The 18,793-nt window shown below is 33.5% G+C and overlaps 2 protein-coding genes across 2 annotated transcripts; one reads left to right on the top strand and one right to left on the bottom strand.

Annotated features, from left to right (window-relative positions):
• Positions 1-599: 599 nt before the first annotated feature.
• On the bottom strand, positions 600-18,361 carry LOC113513070 (V-type proton ATPase catalytic subunit A). Its single transcript, XM_026897057.3, has 14 exons — positions 18,210-18,361; positions 16,336-16,442; positions 15,528-15,640; positions 9,614-9,841; positions 8,887-9,024; positions 7,911-8,062; positions 5,897-6,021; positions 5,470-5,616; positions 4,844-5,059; positions 3,691-3,850; positions 3,203-3,272; positions 2,667-2,803; positions 1,850-2,039; positions 600-1,486 (listed from the first exon to the last, which is right to left on the bottom strand). Exons 2-14 carry the CDS (start codon positions 16,418-16,420, stop codon positions 1,394-1,396), a joined length of 1,854 nt encoding a protein of 617 aa, XP_026752858.2. The 5' UTR covers positions 16,421-16,442; positions 18,210-18,361; the 3' UTR covers positions 600-1,393.
• Positions 11,873-15,210, top strand: LOC128200642 (uncharacterized). The gene is made up of 2 exons (XM_052894718.1): positions 11,873-12,556; positions 13,081-15,210. Exon 2 carries the CDS (start codon positions 13,086-13,088, stop codon positions 14,955-14,957), a length of 1,872 nt encoding a protein of 623 aa, XP_052750678.1. The 5' UTR covers positions 11,873-12,556; positions 13,081-13,085; the 3' UTR covers positions 14,958-15,210.
• Positions 18,362-18,793: the final 432 nt, after the last annotated feature.

Here is an 18,793-nt window from a genome sequence, read left to right on the forward strand (position 1 = left end):
CACTTTCCATCAGGTAGGCCGTCAGCTTGTTTCTTCTAAGTTGTATAAAAAAAAGTCGCATAAGTATTTATATATTTGAATCTACGTGTATTCTACTGGACAAATTCGATAAAATAGTACTTCACTTTAAAACCAGAGGGAGACTGTACAAAAGTCATTTGCTTGGGTACCTCTGACCCATTCGTGTTTCAACCGTAAAGTAGTCGTGTTTGCATGGTTGTGCTTCGGTTTGAAGGGTGGGATATGACGTGAATTTACAGGGTACAGAGGAATAACACCCGAGTCCTAAGGAATGGCAACGCATGGGGGGTATAATGGACGAAACAATATACTCTGTTATGTCCATGTTTCTACTCATCTCTATAGATAACGGTTACCACTTTCCATTAGGTGGGCCGTCAGCTTGTTTTTCATTCTAAGTTGTATAAAAAAGCCTAGAAACAGTTGTGTTTGGTGAAATGATAAAGATTTCTTTATAAACTGCTTCAAATTTTAAAATGGCTTCAGCGCACTACAAACATTAATTACTACTATCTCCTAAATCAAAAAAGTAAGGGAATATAACTCTATTGGGCTTTATATACATAAATAAAACAACCTTGTACACTTTACATTTTTTATTATTTATAACTTTCTTCACCTCTCAACACTTAACGTCACAGAAATTCAAACAGCAAGTATATTTATTGCGCAGATATATTTGTACACATTGAAACCAAACAACTACGCCGTACGTAGAATGTGCACTCACTTGTCCAGAGTTATATAATACTGTATATAAATAATCGTTTTAATAAAAAAAAAATAGTAAACTGAAACAAGTTATTGCAATGAAGCGTTAAAGCCGATGTTTTCCATACAACTAATATAACGTGGAATGCAAGAGGGTACTCGATATTATCAATAGAATATCAATGGGCCAAATAATTGATTGTTAGTGTATATAAATAGTATATTTATTTAATAATAATAATATAAATAACAACTAACGGCATGTGGAGTCGCGCGACCGAACAAGACCAACCGACGCGTTGCAGACTGTGGGTAATGTATATACAAGGTCATAAAATTCGGGCGCGCGAGCCTACCGAGAATCTAAGACTCAATTTATCAACAATAGAATCGTGAATATTTGATTTGAAACGAGTAATATAACCTATGCACTCTACATAGACTGCGTAACACGAATTACGGCTAAGTATTAACAAAACTGTGTCAACACGAGCGAGCCATTCACCCTATTTTTAATTAGGCTTTGGGTGAATCCAATAAATTATCATATCGTCTATTACAATATTATTATAAAATAAAAATATTTGAAGACAGCGGGATAGTTATTGGTTACAGTCCCGTTTGTACGCCGCTCGTTCGACACGCTACTAGATGGTGTCGCTTAGTCCTCAAGGTTGCGGAAGGCCGCCGACATATCTTCGAGGAGCTGGTCAAAGTCTGCCTTGATCTTAGCCTCGCCGTCTTTTACCGGGTCCTGTAATAAATGATAAGATTGTATTTTCCGACAAAACTAATATAAAAAAGAAGATTCATTAATAATATATCATAATTCTATATCACTAAATATCACAAGTTATGGCTCTTTTACTGGCTGTAGAGTATAGACTAAAATAAACACACGGATGCACCTACACGGCATAAATGCCAGCTCTTTCATTTAATACCCATATTAACAAAGTTTACAAAATATACACCATCCGCTATATTGTGACAGCGGCCATTTTGAGTACTGCTAAAATAAAGGTGTATATAAAATTCAGCAAAATCTGTTAGGAGGAACTGATTTTATTTAGCTTGCAACATTTAATCTTGACAAGTAAAATAAGTTTGTAAATACCTTGAACTTCATGGATGAAAGCTGGTACAGGATATTGCCCATGGCGTCACGGATAACGTTCCATGTAACCTTGTTATCCGACTGCGCGGTGGACTCAACGGCATGCCGCGACATGTCGTAGAAAGCAATCATGTTCTTGAGCATGCCCACCGTCTTGTAGAACGGACAGAAGCGGTCGTACGCCGAGTAGCTGGTGGATATTTATTTATATTACAATTAACTGACCCAACAAACGTTTCATCCTATAGGGCCCACTCATCGGGATAAAAACTATTTTATCTCTCTAATTAAAACAATAAACATGTATTAAATTTAAATAAAATTGGTTGAGCAGTTTCGAAAATTAGCGTGAACGAACACGAACATCGTGACATTAGGATTTTTATATATTAATATAATGAGATTCCAATGAGGTGTAGTAATTAGAGCAATGAGATAAAATATTTAGGATAAAATTTAAAAAAAAAAACGCAAATAAAGTGGTAACCTTTATTTGCGCTATTACACTGGCGGGGTTCTAGTAAAGTATAAAGGCATATTATGTTGATATGATATCGTAACTTCTGATAACAAGTCAGAAAAAATTATGCTTTTTGTAAGTGTTATCTGTGGTGGAAAATGTACCACTTTATTACTATTAACTACAACATCAAGTCACGCCAATTTCAATCCTGGTGTTCAATAAATGATATGGTATTGAAATTTTAATATTATCCATCATCACTATTTGAATGTTAATATAACATAATTATGTTAATAAACCTTAGATATAATTAAATTAAAATATATAAAAAAAAATATTGCAGAAACTCCTTACCTGTTTTGCTGGAGGAAGTCGTCTTTAAGAAGCTTGGCAACCTCGAGGGTGATCTTGTCAGTCTCGGCGAGCGAAGCCTTGCCGACCAGTTGTACGATTTCGGATAGATCCTCCTCCTCTTGAAGGATTTCCTTAACCTAGACAATCAAATGGACATGTATTAATGAAGTTTAAAATTTAATTCTTTTTTTACGATGGATAAAATAAATAAATATTTAACTGATTTAAAAAAAATCACCGATAGTAATCTTTATTATTAGTGAAAAACATAGGCTGAAATGTATTGCTTTTTAAATTAAATTTATATAATTTAACAAATAGGAGTGACAGGTCCAATATATTAATATTTTTTCAACATTGATACAAACTGCAAAGTACCTAACATAATCAAGTTTAGTTCAACTATTTAAAACGAACATTAAAATACGAAAATTAAATAAATTTATATAATTTATAAAACATTAAATATGTATAAGTAACAAAATAATTTGTTTAATATTATATATATTTGCTTGCAAATATATAACTAGACATACCTTGGTCCTAAGTGGTACAAAGTCGCTGTAGTTCTTCTCATAGAAGTCATCCAGCGCGCGCATGTACTTGCTGTATAAACAAAAGTTTATGATATAAAATATATACGAAAATCGGAATACCATTAAGGGCAAATAAATTATAAATAACTATTAATTATATACAACACTCCACCATAAGCTAACTATATAATATATAGACCAGTAATAAACCAACTAATGCAAAACAAACATATCTAAATGTAAATTACTTTTTTTTTTTCAATTAAAGTTCAACAAAACACGGCAAATACAGAAACAATTTATTTATTAAATTAAATATATTTAATATCCCAAAATGTTTTATTTAACTTATAGGTGTAAAAATACACGCATGGTGGAAAAAAACACCTAAATAAATTATCTATGCATTAACCATAATTGACTAGTAAAGCAAAAGTAGGCAAAAAAAAATTGGTTACTTTTATTATAAATCTTAATTATTAAATTACCTGTAAGAGATAAGCCAGTTGATGGAAGGGAAATGCTTTCGCTGGGCAAGTTTCTTGTCAAGACCCCAAAACACTTGGACGATACCGAGTGTGGCCGATGTGACAGGGTCGGAGAAGTCACCACCGGGCGGTGACACGGCACCCACGATGGATACAGATCCTGATCAAAAATAAAATCATGTTCAAATTATAATTAAGTAATTACATTAATTCGTGTTACCATCATTCATTCTCATATTTAGAATCTCACAAATTCGTGAAAACAAAATATAATAGAAAATGGCATTAAACTCGCCATTTGTACAAAAATGTCAAAATAAAACCACAAACATCTTAGGCTAAGCCAGACCAGCATAATATAGTATGTTATACCTTTGAGCACAGTTATCTACCTATGCCCAGCATTGGTCTGTTAAATACTTACATTGACATACCATAAACAATTCTTAATCATAAACAAAGAGTGTCAATGATGTACAACTGAGCATACGACTGACTTTGTACTTTAAATACTAACACATAAAAATCTAGTTTCGTAATTCTTTTGTTTAATAATGTAATATATATAGAGATGTATACACTTATCACTGACTTTGAAATATAAAAAGCTAAATTTAAATATAGAATTTTAAATTAAAATAAGAACTACAATTTTGATTAAATTCTCTTAGTAATTATATATAGTCTAATTCATCATCTTCATCTTCCTACCCTTATCCCAACTATCATTTGGGGACGGCGTAATATGTTTTCCTCTTCCATTCTTTGTGTCAAGGGTGTCCTCTTCTAGAAATCTGTCCGATTCTAAAATAAGGGCATACGGGTATGCGACCCCGGCCTCCCGAGCCGCGTAGGTGGCGGAAACCACTAACAAAAGCTTTCCCAAGGAGGGTTGACGTCAGGCAGGCGGCCCGTCGTAAAACTATAAGCCAAATCTTTTTTTCGTAATATGGATAAGAATTATATATAGTCTAATTATACTACATAAATTGTACTACACTCAATATGTACTCTTATTACTACATCTTTAAATATTAATTAAAATGGCTAATAACCAAATAATTTCATATAAAATCAAATGAAAAATGTTCTCTTACCAATTACAAAAAATACCTATATTTCAAGGATAAGAGAAGAATGAAAATTAACCCACCTTCCCTGTCAGGGTTGCCCATACACTTGACACGGCCGGCACGCTCGTAGAAGGAGGCGAGACGCGCACCCAGGTAGGCTGGGTAGCCAGAGTCGGCAGGCATTTCAGCAAGACGACCGGAAATTTCACGAAGAGCCTCGGCCCAACGTGATGTCGAGTCAGCCATCATGGAGACGTTGTAACCCATGTCACGGAAATATTCAGACAAAGTGATACCTGCAAGTTGATATTCATCATATTTACATGTGATATTTTATTTATAGTATTTTTAAGAGTACAACCAAAAGCATATTTTATTTGCCAATAAATATACAGAATATGAAATAATTTATTTGCTCAAAATTATTGATATATTCATAAAATTGTCAAAATACTGTTATGATGCGCAAAAATTATTTGCGCCATTTGCTGTATAACAGATTCACTTTCTAACGCATTTGAAAATTTATATCATTATATTTTTTATAGAATACTAGCTTTATTCCATGGCTTCTCCAGCGTGAATCAATAAATATAACAATAGTATACAACCTACCCATGTACCAAATTTCATTCAAATTCGTTCAGTAGGTTTTCGTGTGTAAAAGAGCTCACATAACATCAATCAGGTTCAACAGTGAACTCACCAGTATAGATGGAGGCTTCACGGGCAGCGACAGGCATGTTTGAGGTGTTGGCCACCAGGGCTGTACGCTTCATGATTGATTCAGTAATACCATCAACCTCGCACGTCAACTCGGGGAAGTCTCGAAGTACTTCAGACATTTCGTTACCTGCCGAGAAGATTAAGATTACACATCTGATGAATATGGTACATTCACAAATAGTGATATTATATACTCATAAATATATTTAAAAATGAAAATATATTTTGAAAAATTAATTCCAAATAGCATATATTACGATGTCTATATACTGTTATATAAGTAGTTATTTAAGTATGTTATATAAGTAGTTATTTAAGTATGTTATTTAAGTAGTAGTATTATTTCAGCTAAAAGTACAGTAAGTTTTTCCCTTCTGTCACTAGTATAAACAAAATAACGAACATACCTCGCTCTCCGCATCCGACGTAGATGATGACATCGGAGTTGGAATACTTGGAGAGCGCCTGCGAGATCACAGTCTTGCCGCAACCGAAGGCTCCGGGAATGGCTGTGGTACCACCCTGTACGCACCTACAGCAAACATTTGCAATTACTCAACTGCACCATTTAGAATAGAATAGAACAATATATATTCAAATATAAAATATAAGGTGTTTTATTTTGTCATTTTTTTTTTTTCTAAATCTATTGAAGGATTCGAAATGTTGTTATCTGTTGAGAAGAATCTACAAGAAACTCAGCAGTTAGTTTTCAAGTTATTTATGTACTAGATAATTTTACATTTATCTGGTAACTATGACTATTAATAGCCATTCTGTTTATACAAGCATAAAAAAGCAAGCAAGCTCATGTCTATAGGCGACGGTTACCACTTTCCATCAGGTGGACCGTCAGCTTGTTTGCCATTCTAAGTTGTATAAAAAAAAAAAAACAAATAAACACGAGCAGACCAGTCCCCGCAAGCATCACCCGTCCACAAGTACATATGACAAATGAGCCCGAATGTTATGGCTTCTTTTGCAGTAAGCGTCAAACGAAGTCCTTGATAAAAATTAGTTAACCAATATTTAATATATTAAATGCTTTATTTCGTTTATTTTTTTATATTTACATATTTTTTTTTTAAATTTGTGATTTAATTATAAAAATTATTTTAACTCAATATTACTTATTCAGAAATCATAAATTTAGATAGAAACTATATATACGAGGTCTGTCCGGAAAGTTCGTATAAAAGTGTTCTGGAATGCGAGAAAGAGGAGTGGGGAGGCCAGGTAAGCGCAGGACCCCTTCCTTATGTCCCTAACAATGCTTCAGTTCTGGTCTGACCGCCGTGCGGTGCGAACTGGCTTGTCACGCCATCTGTGAAGTTACCTCTTAACGAAACCCCGTCGGCATGGAGCCCGCTTCCGTTGAAGAGCAGCGCGTCGTAATCAAGTTTCTCTCGAAACTCGGCAAGAATGGCCGTGAAAGCAAAGAGTGGAAGACATCCGGGGAACCACGAACAAAAAAATCAAGAAAATCCCGCTCAAATGTCAAGACAATGTTGATTGTTTTTTTCGATGTTCGGGGGATTGTCCATCAAGAATTCGTCCCTCCAGGCCAGACAGTTGATGGAAAATTCTACGTCGATGTGCTCAGACGCCTCAAAGCTCGTGTGGCACGAGTTCGTCCAGAATTGGCGCGAGAGGGGCGTTGGATTCTTCACCACGACAATGCCCCTGCCCACACCTCTCTTGTTGTCCGTGAGTTTTTGAGTAAAAATTCCATTACGGTGACCGAACACCCCCCCTATTCGCCGGATTTGGCCCCGTGTGACTTCTTCTTGTTCCCAAAAACCAAATTGGTACTTCGGGGGCGGCATTTGGGGGACATAAATGAGATAAAAAAAGCTACGACGGGGCAGCTGAGAAACCTACAACCAGAGGACTTTCAAGGAGCCTTCTCACAGTGGAAACGGCGTTGGCACAAGTGCATTATGTCACAGGGGGAGTACTTTGAAGGGGATAAAATTGATTTACCTGAATAATTGTAAAATAAAATTTTTAAAAAACTTTTATACGTACTTTCCGGACAAACCTCGTATAGTGTCTGTATTATTACGATTCCATGAACCAAGTTGTATAAAAAAAAAGAACTGCAGGATATGCGCGATATTCGTCGTTGTCATATCTACAGGCTATGATTGTAGGTTATCAGTCACCATCAAGTACAATGTAAGCTTATTTCCTATTCACAGGCAGTGCTGGCCAGCATACGGCCCATCTGATGATAAACAGAGTTACCACTGCTTATGTACGCTTGCAACACCAAGAATATTAAGCGCGCTCGGCCGAACATAAAAGTTAGAAATCTATTCTTTAAATTTGCTCAAACCTAGAAACTAATTTATAAAAAATTAAAATTACATGACCATGTCTGAGTTATGCGATATTAGAATAAAAAATAAATATACATACGGGAAGAGCGAATCAAGCACACGCTGTCCGGTGAGTAGTGGATGGTTAGCAGGCAACTTCTCGGTGACAGGTCGCGGCTGACGCACCGGCCATACTTGCAACATAGTGTATTGCGCCTTCTCACCGTCGAACTCTGTCTCTAGCACCACATCCTATCCAAACAAACAATTATACATATTCAAATCTAAAAGTTATTATAAATACAGAGTCAAATTCATTAGCATTAAATAATTTTAATTGTGTACTAGATGAGGGTCCATCATTAAACAAATACCGTGGTTTTTTTTTCTAAATACTGTAAAAAAAAAGTCCTATTTATTAAGACAATGAAACAACAAAAATTGGATACAAAATTAACATTGGCATAGTTGTAAATTAATAATTTTATATAACAAATTGTTCAAATGGAAAACGCCAAAATAACATTTCAGATATCTTCTTTTAATTAAACAGTGGTGTACAATGCAAATAAAGAATTGTTATCTTGCAGACATATCTTGAATTTATGAATAATGTGTAGTCTGTTCGAATAATTTCAAAAGGCAAATATTGTTTACATTATCACAGCAAACTCCTCTAATGTATTATTATTATTTATTTTACACTTTATTCCACCATTTATAAAATAGAAAATACAGTTATTTTTTATGAAAAATTATACAAAAGACGGCCTTATCACTAAGCAATCTCTTCTAGACAACCTAAATGTAATTAAAGATTATTACAAATCGAAATTTTTATTCAATTAATTGATTCTTTTGTACATCTATTGGATTATATATACAACTTACTGTTATATGATCTAGTCAAATATTTTTATTATGTTATATTAAAACAGAATCTATGAATACTTAATGTATCACAATTATAGTTTATATTCATAACAATCAATTCCCAGAGAAGCTTTTATAGAATTTAGTCCATCTTATACATCCATCTACATTGGTACAAAATAAATAAATAAACCCATACTCACAGTGACTTTGTAGTTGCCAGCTGGCGCAATATAGGTGACTGTACCCTTGGCCTTGGGCGGCATCAGCATTTTGTGTTTAACCAGAGTGTTCTCGTGCACAATACCATACAGGTCACCACCGGTTATGTGGGAGCCAACCTAGGGGATTAATAACTATGTACTAATATGATACTGTGGGGGGAAAGGGATTGTTAGTAATGGAGTCAAATAACCCCATTACTAGTAATATACCCTATCAGGTCGACCTCCATGAGGTTCCCCTGGAAACCATAGTGCTCAATTCGAAATGTATTCATCATGATGAGCTAAATGACCTGCTTTCATCCACACCTGTCATCTTTCACTGGTGCCCTGCCAGTGTATAACTATAGCACAGGCGGGGATTACCATTCCATTATCATTCATAAAAAAAATATGACACTTTGAGTCAAGTCAGTATTTACTTAAATATAAAACACAGAATAGAAGGGATTGTTAGTAGCAAAGACGAGCAGTCCCACTGCTAGGAATAACACATCAGGTCAACCTCATAAAATAATCAGGAAACCTTCCTGGAAACAATTTTGGTTAAATTTTTATCTTATAAATTGTCATTATAGGTCAGGTCAACTGTCCTACTACCATCCCTCACTAGTGTCTCACCAGTATATACTAATAGCGCTAGCGGGGTTATCATTTCATTATTATAAATTAAAAAAAAAAACAACTATATATATGACATACTGACCTTAATGTTTAATGGGTTGAATTCCCAGTCAGTTTCTCTAGCCAAGCATGGTACATTCACTCCCTTGGGAATGTAGATAGACTGTGTCAACTCGTTGATGTCCTTCAGAGGACGCTGGATACCGTCAAAAATGGAACCCAGGATACCAGGGCCCAACTCGACGGACAGAGGTTTGCCGGTACGAAGTACAGGGTCACCCACGGTCACGCCAGATGTTTCTTCGTATACCTATTTAATAATGAGTTCTCAGTTAATAACTTGCCATTTCCTTTAAAACTTTATATTACGAGTAAATTAAAAATTACAAAGGAACAATTTTTTTTAACCAGCTGAGTCTTAGAAATCGAACTCGCAACAATATCGTGGACCCAGCGAGTCTCCGAGTAACATTATATAATCAGTAATTATAATTTCATGAAGATATTTCAATTTTGAATCTAAAAATTTTTGGCATTTATTGACTCTTTCACTCTCATATTATATTATATATTATATTTGTTTCAAACATTTGATGAATGTAATGTAATGTATAAAGACAAAAAACTATCGTTTAAGAATATTACCAATTTATGAAACATACTTTCCATGTTACCTATAAATAACCTCGTTCTTTCATTATCATAGTTTCGAAATCCGTGTACAAAATAGCTGAGTAATAATTGTATAAACCAAGAAAGTAAACAAATTCAAGATATTTTTCCATGCATCAATTATCTATAGACTAACTAAAATAACTCCATTTACTACCTATCTAACCTAAAACCTTTTTCGTATACTTTCCCTTAAAATTTATTTTCTTTTAAACTAGCTACCGGGAAACATGAGGTGGCATCCCTCCTGTCGAGAAAAGGTAATCATCGCCTATAGACATAAACAACAGTGTTATAAGCAAATATAATTTTTAATTTATTGACATGTACAAAAGATCCATCATAAAGAACTGCCTATTAGAAAAAGTACAATTTCATCTAAAGGCACTACTAAGCAACAAGTGCGAAACGATAAAAATGTGTTAGTAATATTCATAGTACATATCTTCGAAGGTGTTATTTGTATGATGATGGATGACGACGCGAATCTTTTTCGGTTTATAACCACAGACGCATCATGTTACGCGTTATCTGGCCACGTCGTACGCTGTTATGCAACATTCATTGGCGAACATACTGAGCATCAAGTGTAGTGTAGTGCCCTAATTGTTACCTAGACAATTACTTCACTACACATAGTACTATTAGAATAAATCCCTACCTATCTCCCAGGTTGACCTCATACTCCTCTCTATTTTAAATGTGATTAAAAAAAATATAAACGTTCAGAACAGGATTGCACTGTACTCAGATGTAACACACACAGATACATGTATAAATACTATGAAATACACCGTTATACTTACAGATGGGCAAAGCACCGGGTTTAAACCCGGTGCTTTGGTAAAAACCCAATAAACACCCATAAACTCCCATAATCACCCAAAAAAATAGGTTTTTACGTATTTTTTTGAAAATATGTAAGTAATACCAACAAATTATTTTTATAAATTGTATTGATCAATTCTACAATATTAAATAAAACGTTAACTAATAATATTTCAGGAAATTTTAAAAATCTATATATAATAAAATGAAAGTAATTAATTTTCAGTGTTTTCATGTTGCAGTTGATCAACATGTTGGCCTTTTGCTTCCCGTAGATACTTTAAAATTTCTTCATAACACCTCGTTCGCACACATGGCCGTATATATTTAAATTCTTGAGCCACTAACAGTCCGAAATACTCATTTCTTTTATCCTCTTCTCCATAAATTAAGCATTTAGAACAGTTTGTTTCTTCTTTCAGTAAATTTTCTTTTACTTTATCCTCGTTTTTTTCTTTGTTGCGACGACGCTGGGTAAATCATCTGGACACTGGGTCTCACTATCGCCAAATATATTTGGAGATCGGCTTCGGCTACGGCTTGGCAGACATTTTTTTCTTTCTACAATTTTAAATTAAATTTATTAGAATAAATGCTTCGAACACACGCGATCTAAGTACCTTTTGTGTTTATTATACCTTACCTACCTAGGTATAAAAAGAGTACTTACGTAGATTTTCTTTTATTAACTGTTTTATACGAAGATCTTGATCTCTCAAATTAGCATCCATTTTACTTCCAGTGATTATCAACTAAATTAATAATCCACAAAGTATTAAATAACGTTTTTATGAAATATTCAGCACAAAAACAATACCCTTTAAATATCGATCGTCAGTAACTGTGGCTGACTTACCTATATTCTAGCAAGCAGGACTGCCAGATGTGAAGGGGAAATCCCCAATAAATTGTTGCATGTGACTGATGATGTGAGCATGTTCGTTTCATAATAAAAATGTTGCCAGGTAACCAAAAAGTCGTATGTTTTTGTGCGAATTACGATCATAATCTTTACGATCGTACATTAAAAAATAGACAAATAATAGTATGAGTACGATTTAAATCGTATATCTGTCAACCCTGCTAGCAAGACAGCGACAAAATCACGTTGCATAACAATGTAGCCCAAGCTTATATCTTATGAAATATACGGAAGAGATACGGACTTAGAAAAAACAGAAATGTTGTTCTTTGTGGAAGTCATTGATGAAATTCTATGTATTTTAGCCCGCAAACTTTCTTCAAACAAAAACAGCGCCATCTAGTATCGAGTTCTGTAATTATCTCTTTGTTTATGGATTTGAAGTAAGACCGCCACGCATGCAATACATTATGACTGGGGATTCCCCTTTTCGTCGACGCTGAATATGAGGCGACGACAATCACTGTCAAACGTGTTCACTATTACTCTGACTCTGGTAACGTGACTTCCTGGTAACGTGTTAGGTAGGAAAAGCAGTAAAAAAGTGCATATTAAGGGAGCAGATTTGAAATAATATTTATACTTAACAAGAAATAATTAAAGGTAAGTGGATTTTTGAATGATACAATTATATCATGATCACTTAACAATTTTAACTTAAAATTAGATGTATTATTACAAGCTTTTATTTAGCTTGCGTTATGTAAATAAAAGTATGTAGATATGTTCGTATGTTGATGCAATTATCCTCAATCCTCAACCGACTGGGATAAAATTTTCCATACACGTTTATTTTGGATGATAGTGCATAGTTAGCTGAGAGTCGTCATTGGATAATAATGGTGGATAGCCTAAGATGTGTACTAGATATTTATTTTTAACATAATATGCGTAAGTACCTAATCGAATTAAAGAAGTTGCTGAGAAAAATACAGAACAATACGATAATAAACTAGCGTCTGCGTTTAATCCTCCGAGGAGATGTAATTTTACAAAGGTTTTTTGTATTTATTTTATTATTTTTTTAATAAATTTATTGTAAATAACAAGAAATAATCATTGTAAAAAAATAGGCACTCTATTGTTGAATTTTCGTCAGACCAACTAATCATCGTTCATTTTTTTAGGTTCAATGGGGAGACCTAAAGATTTACGCATATGGGAGCACTACCGTACTTTACCAAACAAGTCTGTTTCTTGCAAGCTTTGTAATAAGGTCTACAAATTCAGTAATGCTGCCAAAATGCTTCAACATCTTATCACTTGTCCAAAATCTCCAGAAACATTAAAAGACTCTATGAAACTTATAAAAGATAGCTCGTCCAAAACCAAAATGTCTGGACTGTCAGAGATAGAGACAAATGATTCTTTTATAAGCCCCTCGTCGTCTGCTAACACTACAATAAATGCTGAGTTTCAAGACACCGATGATCATATAAAAACAGAATTAGCGAGAGCTATATTTGTAACAGGGACGCCATTATCGATGGTGCAACATCCTTTATGGATACAATTTTTCGAAAAATTGCAACCAAAATTTAAAATACCTTCACGTAAAGCTTTAGCGACAAAATACTTAGATAAAATATATAGAGAAATGCGTTTTGAGTTAAATGAGGAACTAAATGCTTGTAGTTACTTACACCTTCAGTGCGATGGCTGGTCTAATTTAAGAAATGAAGGAATAATAAACTTTCTTATATCAAAACCTCAACCTGCATACGTTAAAAGTTTGAATACAGAAAGTAATCCTCACACTAGTGAATACCTTAGCCAAGAAGTTGAAAAAGTAATGAAAGTGTATGGAGCAAATAAGTTTCTTGTACTTATTGGCGATAACGCTAGAAATATACAAAAGGCATTCGAATTAACAAAACTCAAATATCCACATGTTGTTCCTCTCGGTTGCTGTGCACATATCCTTAACTTGTTGTGCCAAGATATTGTAAAGATACAAGAAGTAACTGTGTTTATTATGCAAGCCATAAATATAATAAAAACTGTTAAAAGGAGTCAACGATTAAGTTCCTTGTTGATAAAATCAAGGCAGGGTGAAGATTCTACACAAACACTAAAATTGCCTTGTGCTACAAGATGGGGAAGTCATGTTACTTCGTTAAAAAGTTTGAAAGCAAATAAGATAGCTTTGCAAATATTAACAGTTAGAGAAGATGTGGTAATTTCAAGAGATATTAAAGATTTAATTCTAAGTGATGATTTCTGGACGAAGACAGGGGAATGTATAAGTATTTTGGAACCAGTCACTGAAAGCATATTTTACTTAGAGAGCGACCAGAATCGTTTGCATCGCACATACATTACATTTAGAGATGTACAAGCTAAGATACGTTTTGCATTAAATGAGATTTCGACATTGAGCGAAGAAAGCAAACAGCAGATTCTAACATCAGTATCTTCAAGATGCAATATGGCAATGAGGCCAATACATTTTGCAGCATATATTCTAGACCCCAGGACTCTAGGAGTCGAACTTACTCAAGAGGAAGAACTTAAGGGTATGGAGTTTATCTACAATTTAAGCCAACACTTAAGTTTGTCAAATGTAATGGCAGATTTGGCGTGTTATAAAGCTAAAGAAAACTTTTGGGCCAGAGGATTTGTATGGAGCTCATTAGATAGCATTGAGCCCCTAATATGGTGGAAAGGTATTTGTGGTTCCACTGAGTTAAGCAAAGTAGCGATTCGTATTCTATCAGCTCCCTGTACTTCGGCAGCCACTGAGCGTTCCTTTAGTATCCAAGGCTACATACATAATAACAAAAGAAATCGACTTACAACTGAAAGAACTGAAAAAATTTCATTCATTTGTTATAACTGGAATCTTAAACATAAAGCTGAATGCGAGGACATTCAGTTTAATGAAGAAAATACCTTAGAAGCTTTCATTGAGCAAGTAAATGAACATAACAGTTTAGACGAAATAGAGCCTATCGAACCTATACAATTCATCGCTTGTAATAACTCTGAATCTGACAGTGATTGACTGTAGTTTTACATTTTACTTTCATCTCTTTCTTAATAAACTCAAAATCAAATTAAAAGTTTTTTATTCTGTAGGCTGCATAATAATATTGTCTATGTCCAGTATAGTGGACGTCTTGCGGCTGAGATGACGATGATGAAGTACAAAATCATAAACACCCAAAAATTTGGGTGTTTATGGGGTTTAAACCCAATAAACCCAAAACACCCGGTTTTTACCCACCAGACTTTAAACCCACCCAGGTGGATTGCCCATCTCTAGTTATACTACATGTCCCGATGTGGTTTAACTGCAAAATATTGGGGGGAAAGGGATTGTTAGTAATGAAATCTAATAGCCGCATTGCTAGCAATATACCCTCTCAGGTCGAACGGCCTCCACGCGGTTTCCCCTGAAAACCATCATGGTTAATTCTTGTCAAATTTGTCATGGTGGGCCAACTGACCTGCATTCAATCTCACCTATCATCTTCCACTAGTGCCTCGTCAGTGTATGTCGATAGTGCGGGCAGAGTTACTATTCCATTTTCAGCCACTAAAAAAAAACTGCTAAATATTTGACATAATTTACCTGAATAGTGGCAAGGTCACCCTCAAGACGGATGATTTCTCCTACGAGCTCATTGTAACCGACTCGCACCAGCTCGTACATAGCCGATCCGGACATCTTCTCCGCTGTAACGACTGTAACAAGATGTTTTTAAATCACAGATACGATCATCACTCCAAAAGGATGCAATAAAAGATCCTTTTGAAAAATCGCGTAATTTCTTAATTTCTATCTGGTTTGAAGTTTATATTTCAATATTGTTTCCATCACTTTATATTTTATTCAAACTTAGTCTAAGTTATCATTAAATAGATACACCTATAAGAATATTTAGTAATAGAGGCTGTGTGGCCTCGGCATAGAATAGGCCACCCTTTCCTTTCCCATGGGTGTCCTAAGAGTCAGCTAAAGAAACTTTGAAGGTTGAAGGATAGGCAGCAGCTTCCCTCTTATAAGATCTTTAAAAGCCTAACTGCCATTGCTAACTCGCCTGTCAAGCGTGGCATCTACTGGCAAAGCTCCCCTTATAGGAAAGGCTTATGTTCAGCAAAGGACCATCAATGACTGAAATGATGATAGGATATAGCAAAATCAATGTTTCTGATTGAAAGACTAATCTTTTCAATTATATAGTAATTATAGTACAAAGAAACTTTTCAATTTGATACTATTTTTTGTACACCAAATTTGATGATTATTTTTTAAATTAATTAAACCATAGAAATTTATTCCCATGTTAAATGTCCCTAAAGAATTTTGTACTTATTGAAGACATTGCTTTTTTTTCTGGAGTAGTAATATAATTTATTTATAAGTGATATTCACTTACCAGGACCGGAAACGGCAAATACATAGCCGAATTTCTCCTCATTCTCTTCATTGGCGATTGTCTTCAAACCGCCTTTGGTCGCCATTTTGTTCTAATTAATCTTCAACCTGTAATATAAATTATATAATAAATAATAACAATTTATCAATATAAAACACCTCATGAAGCTGTTTACCCATACAAAAATAAATAAAGCAATTTTAAACCATTTTTGTTGGATTAATACCTTTAGTGTAACCCAAATATAGCCATTCTTAATAAATTCAGAGGTCTAAAAAATGTTATGCTTTAGTCAAATAGAGACTGCACAACTGAAATACAGCAGCATCTCTCTTATGAAATTGAAAAAAAAAACAGTGATACCACTAACCATAGACTTAAAAGAGGGGGGCTGAATAGGCCATGCCCAGCCCAGAATATAGAGAATATATAATGCTTTTTAAGGAGCTAGGCCTCCTCTAGAAAATAATCTTAAATATGCCAATGTTCCTACTGCTGGGTAAATAAAAAATAAAACAGTGCATGAGAAAGAAATTTCAAAAAATCTTATATACATCAACATAGCCAGCATTATAACAATATGGCTGTGAATATGAAAAGGTCAATAAAATTTTATAATGATGATGACAAATTATGTTTAATAGCTAATAATTGTGTGTAGTGAAGTACATTAAAACACAATACAAGAACATCATAGCAATGTAAAATTTTTACAAGCATACACCAGTCATTATTATAGATACATTTAGAACTTAAATATATTATTTATTAAAATTACTCAGGACTTGTCGAGCCCAGAGCCTCACCAGTCAGGATTGAACAAATTTTTACCTTATATAACAAATGCATTTTAATATTTTAAAGTAATTATTTAAATCAAAACATATTTATATTAATAGTCACACATGAATTAAAAAATAATGTTAAATAAAGTACCTTTCTTCAATACACTTTAGTTGTTACTGATGGTAAAATTGTGACTGATCAGCTGACCATTATCAAGATACAACTACATAATCAATGTCAAATCTAAAATATATTTTTTCTATTAAAATAAGAGTACAATATTATCTATGAAAGGATATTTTTTATATATAAAATTAATGATTGCGTATTAAGAAATAAGGTTAAGATATGTCTTCTACAATTATTTTATTGAATTACTTTAGACATACCTCTATAAACATAAATAACATATTTAGTGCTTATAAATATAAAATTTTCAGTCAGTCAAAATTTCATTTTTGTTCAAATAAGGAGTCAATCTAAACCATCTAATAACTATTTTCAAGTTAAAACATCTAATAACTATTTGACATAAATTTTCAAAATCAAGTTGCCAAATAGAGCAGTTTGACTTATAAGTAGTTTGAATTATAAATAATTGGCATATTGAAATGTCATAATTTTTTACTAAAGTTTAAATATTTAGTTTGTAAGTAGTATTTTATATATTAAATGTATTCTTAGTTCAAGTTCTAATAAGATGTTAATATCTTACATTAAAATCAATATGGCAAAACGTTAATTTTTCTTTATTGATTTTGTTACAAAACTGAACATGAATCAGAAAATCAGCTTTATAAATAAATAAATTATAGATGAAAATTAAAAGCGAATTGATAGAGAAATGAGAAGCCCAGATTTGATTAGGATGACCAGTCACATGATATGTGGAAAAAAGGATATTTAAAGGAAAAGACTGAGCAGGCCATGCAAATAAACGATTTATAGGATGCCTAATAGCCTAATTAATTAAAAAACTTATTGAGTACTACGAAAATTTCACACTAAACCAAGGAATATGCGAAATTATACAAAGTTATGTGAATGTAAAGATAATTTTGTCAATGGCATATTATGAACAATCTTACCGTAATTTAGAAGCATAAAATATATATCCAAAGCAATAATCACGACCACAGGTAGAACATAAGCATATAACAATAAAAAAAATATTTGTTGTAATAAAATTCAACTCACGAGACGGGAAAGATAGAATAGGCGAACCGAGAATGGCGGAGTAACAACTATCACAAGACCAATGATAAAAATTATGTCAGCTGACCTAACTCTATGCTTCTTTGTTTATGGTACTACATTCATTGATTTTTACTAAACTCGATTACATGATTCAAGTTCATAAATTATCGACTTGAGGCATGTAATAGGGTATAGAGCAATGATTAAATTTACAGTACGTTTTCAAATTGTCGTTAAGTGATATTGATAAGTAGTTATTTTGCTGATTTAGTACGCAATCAACTTGTGAATGTAGTATCTATCGCTGTTTAATTTGTGGTTATCGTTAGGTAAATACTTGTACTATTCTATTAAAAATGTTTTACAATAAATTCTTAACGGATTTCGCGTTTAAATATTTATAAAGGTTTAATTTTTTACACTATTTTTCCCCGTACAATCAATTATATTAGTCGAATTTTAAAATAATCCATAA

The sequence above is a fragment of the Galleria mellonella genome, unplaced genomic scaffold (assembly GCF_026898425.1).
Source record: "Galleria mellonella isolate WM207_F2 unplaced genomic scaffold, CSIRO_AGI_GalMel_v1 utg23, whole genome shotgun sequence".
Taxonomy (NCBI): domain Eukaryota; kingdom Metazoa; phylum Arthropoda; class Insecta; order Lepidoptera; family Pyralidae; genus Galleria; species Galleria mellonella.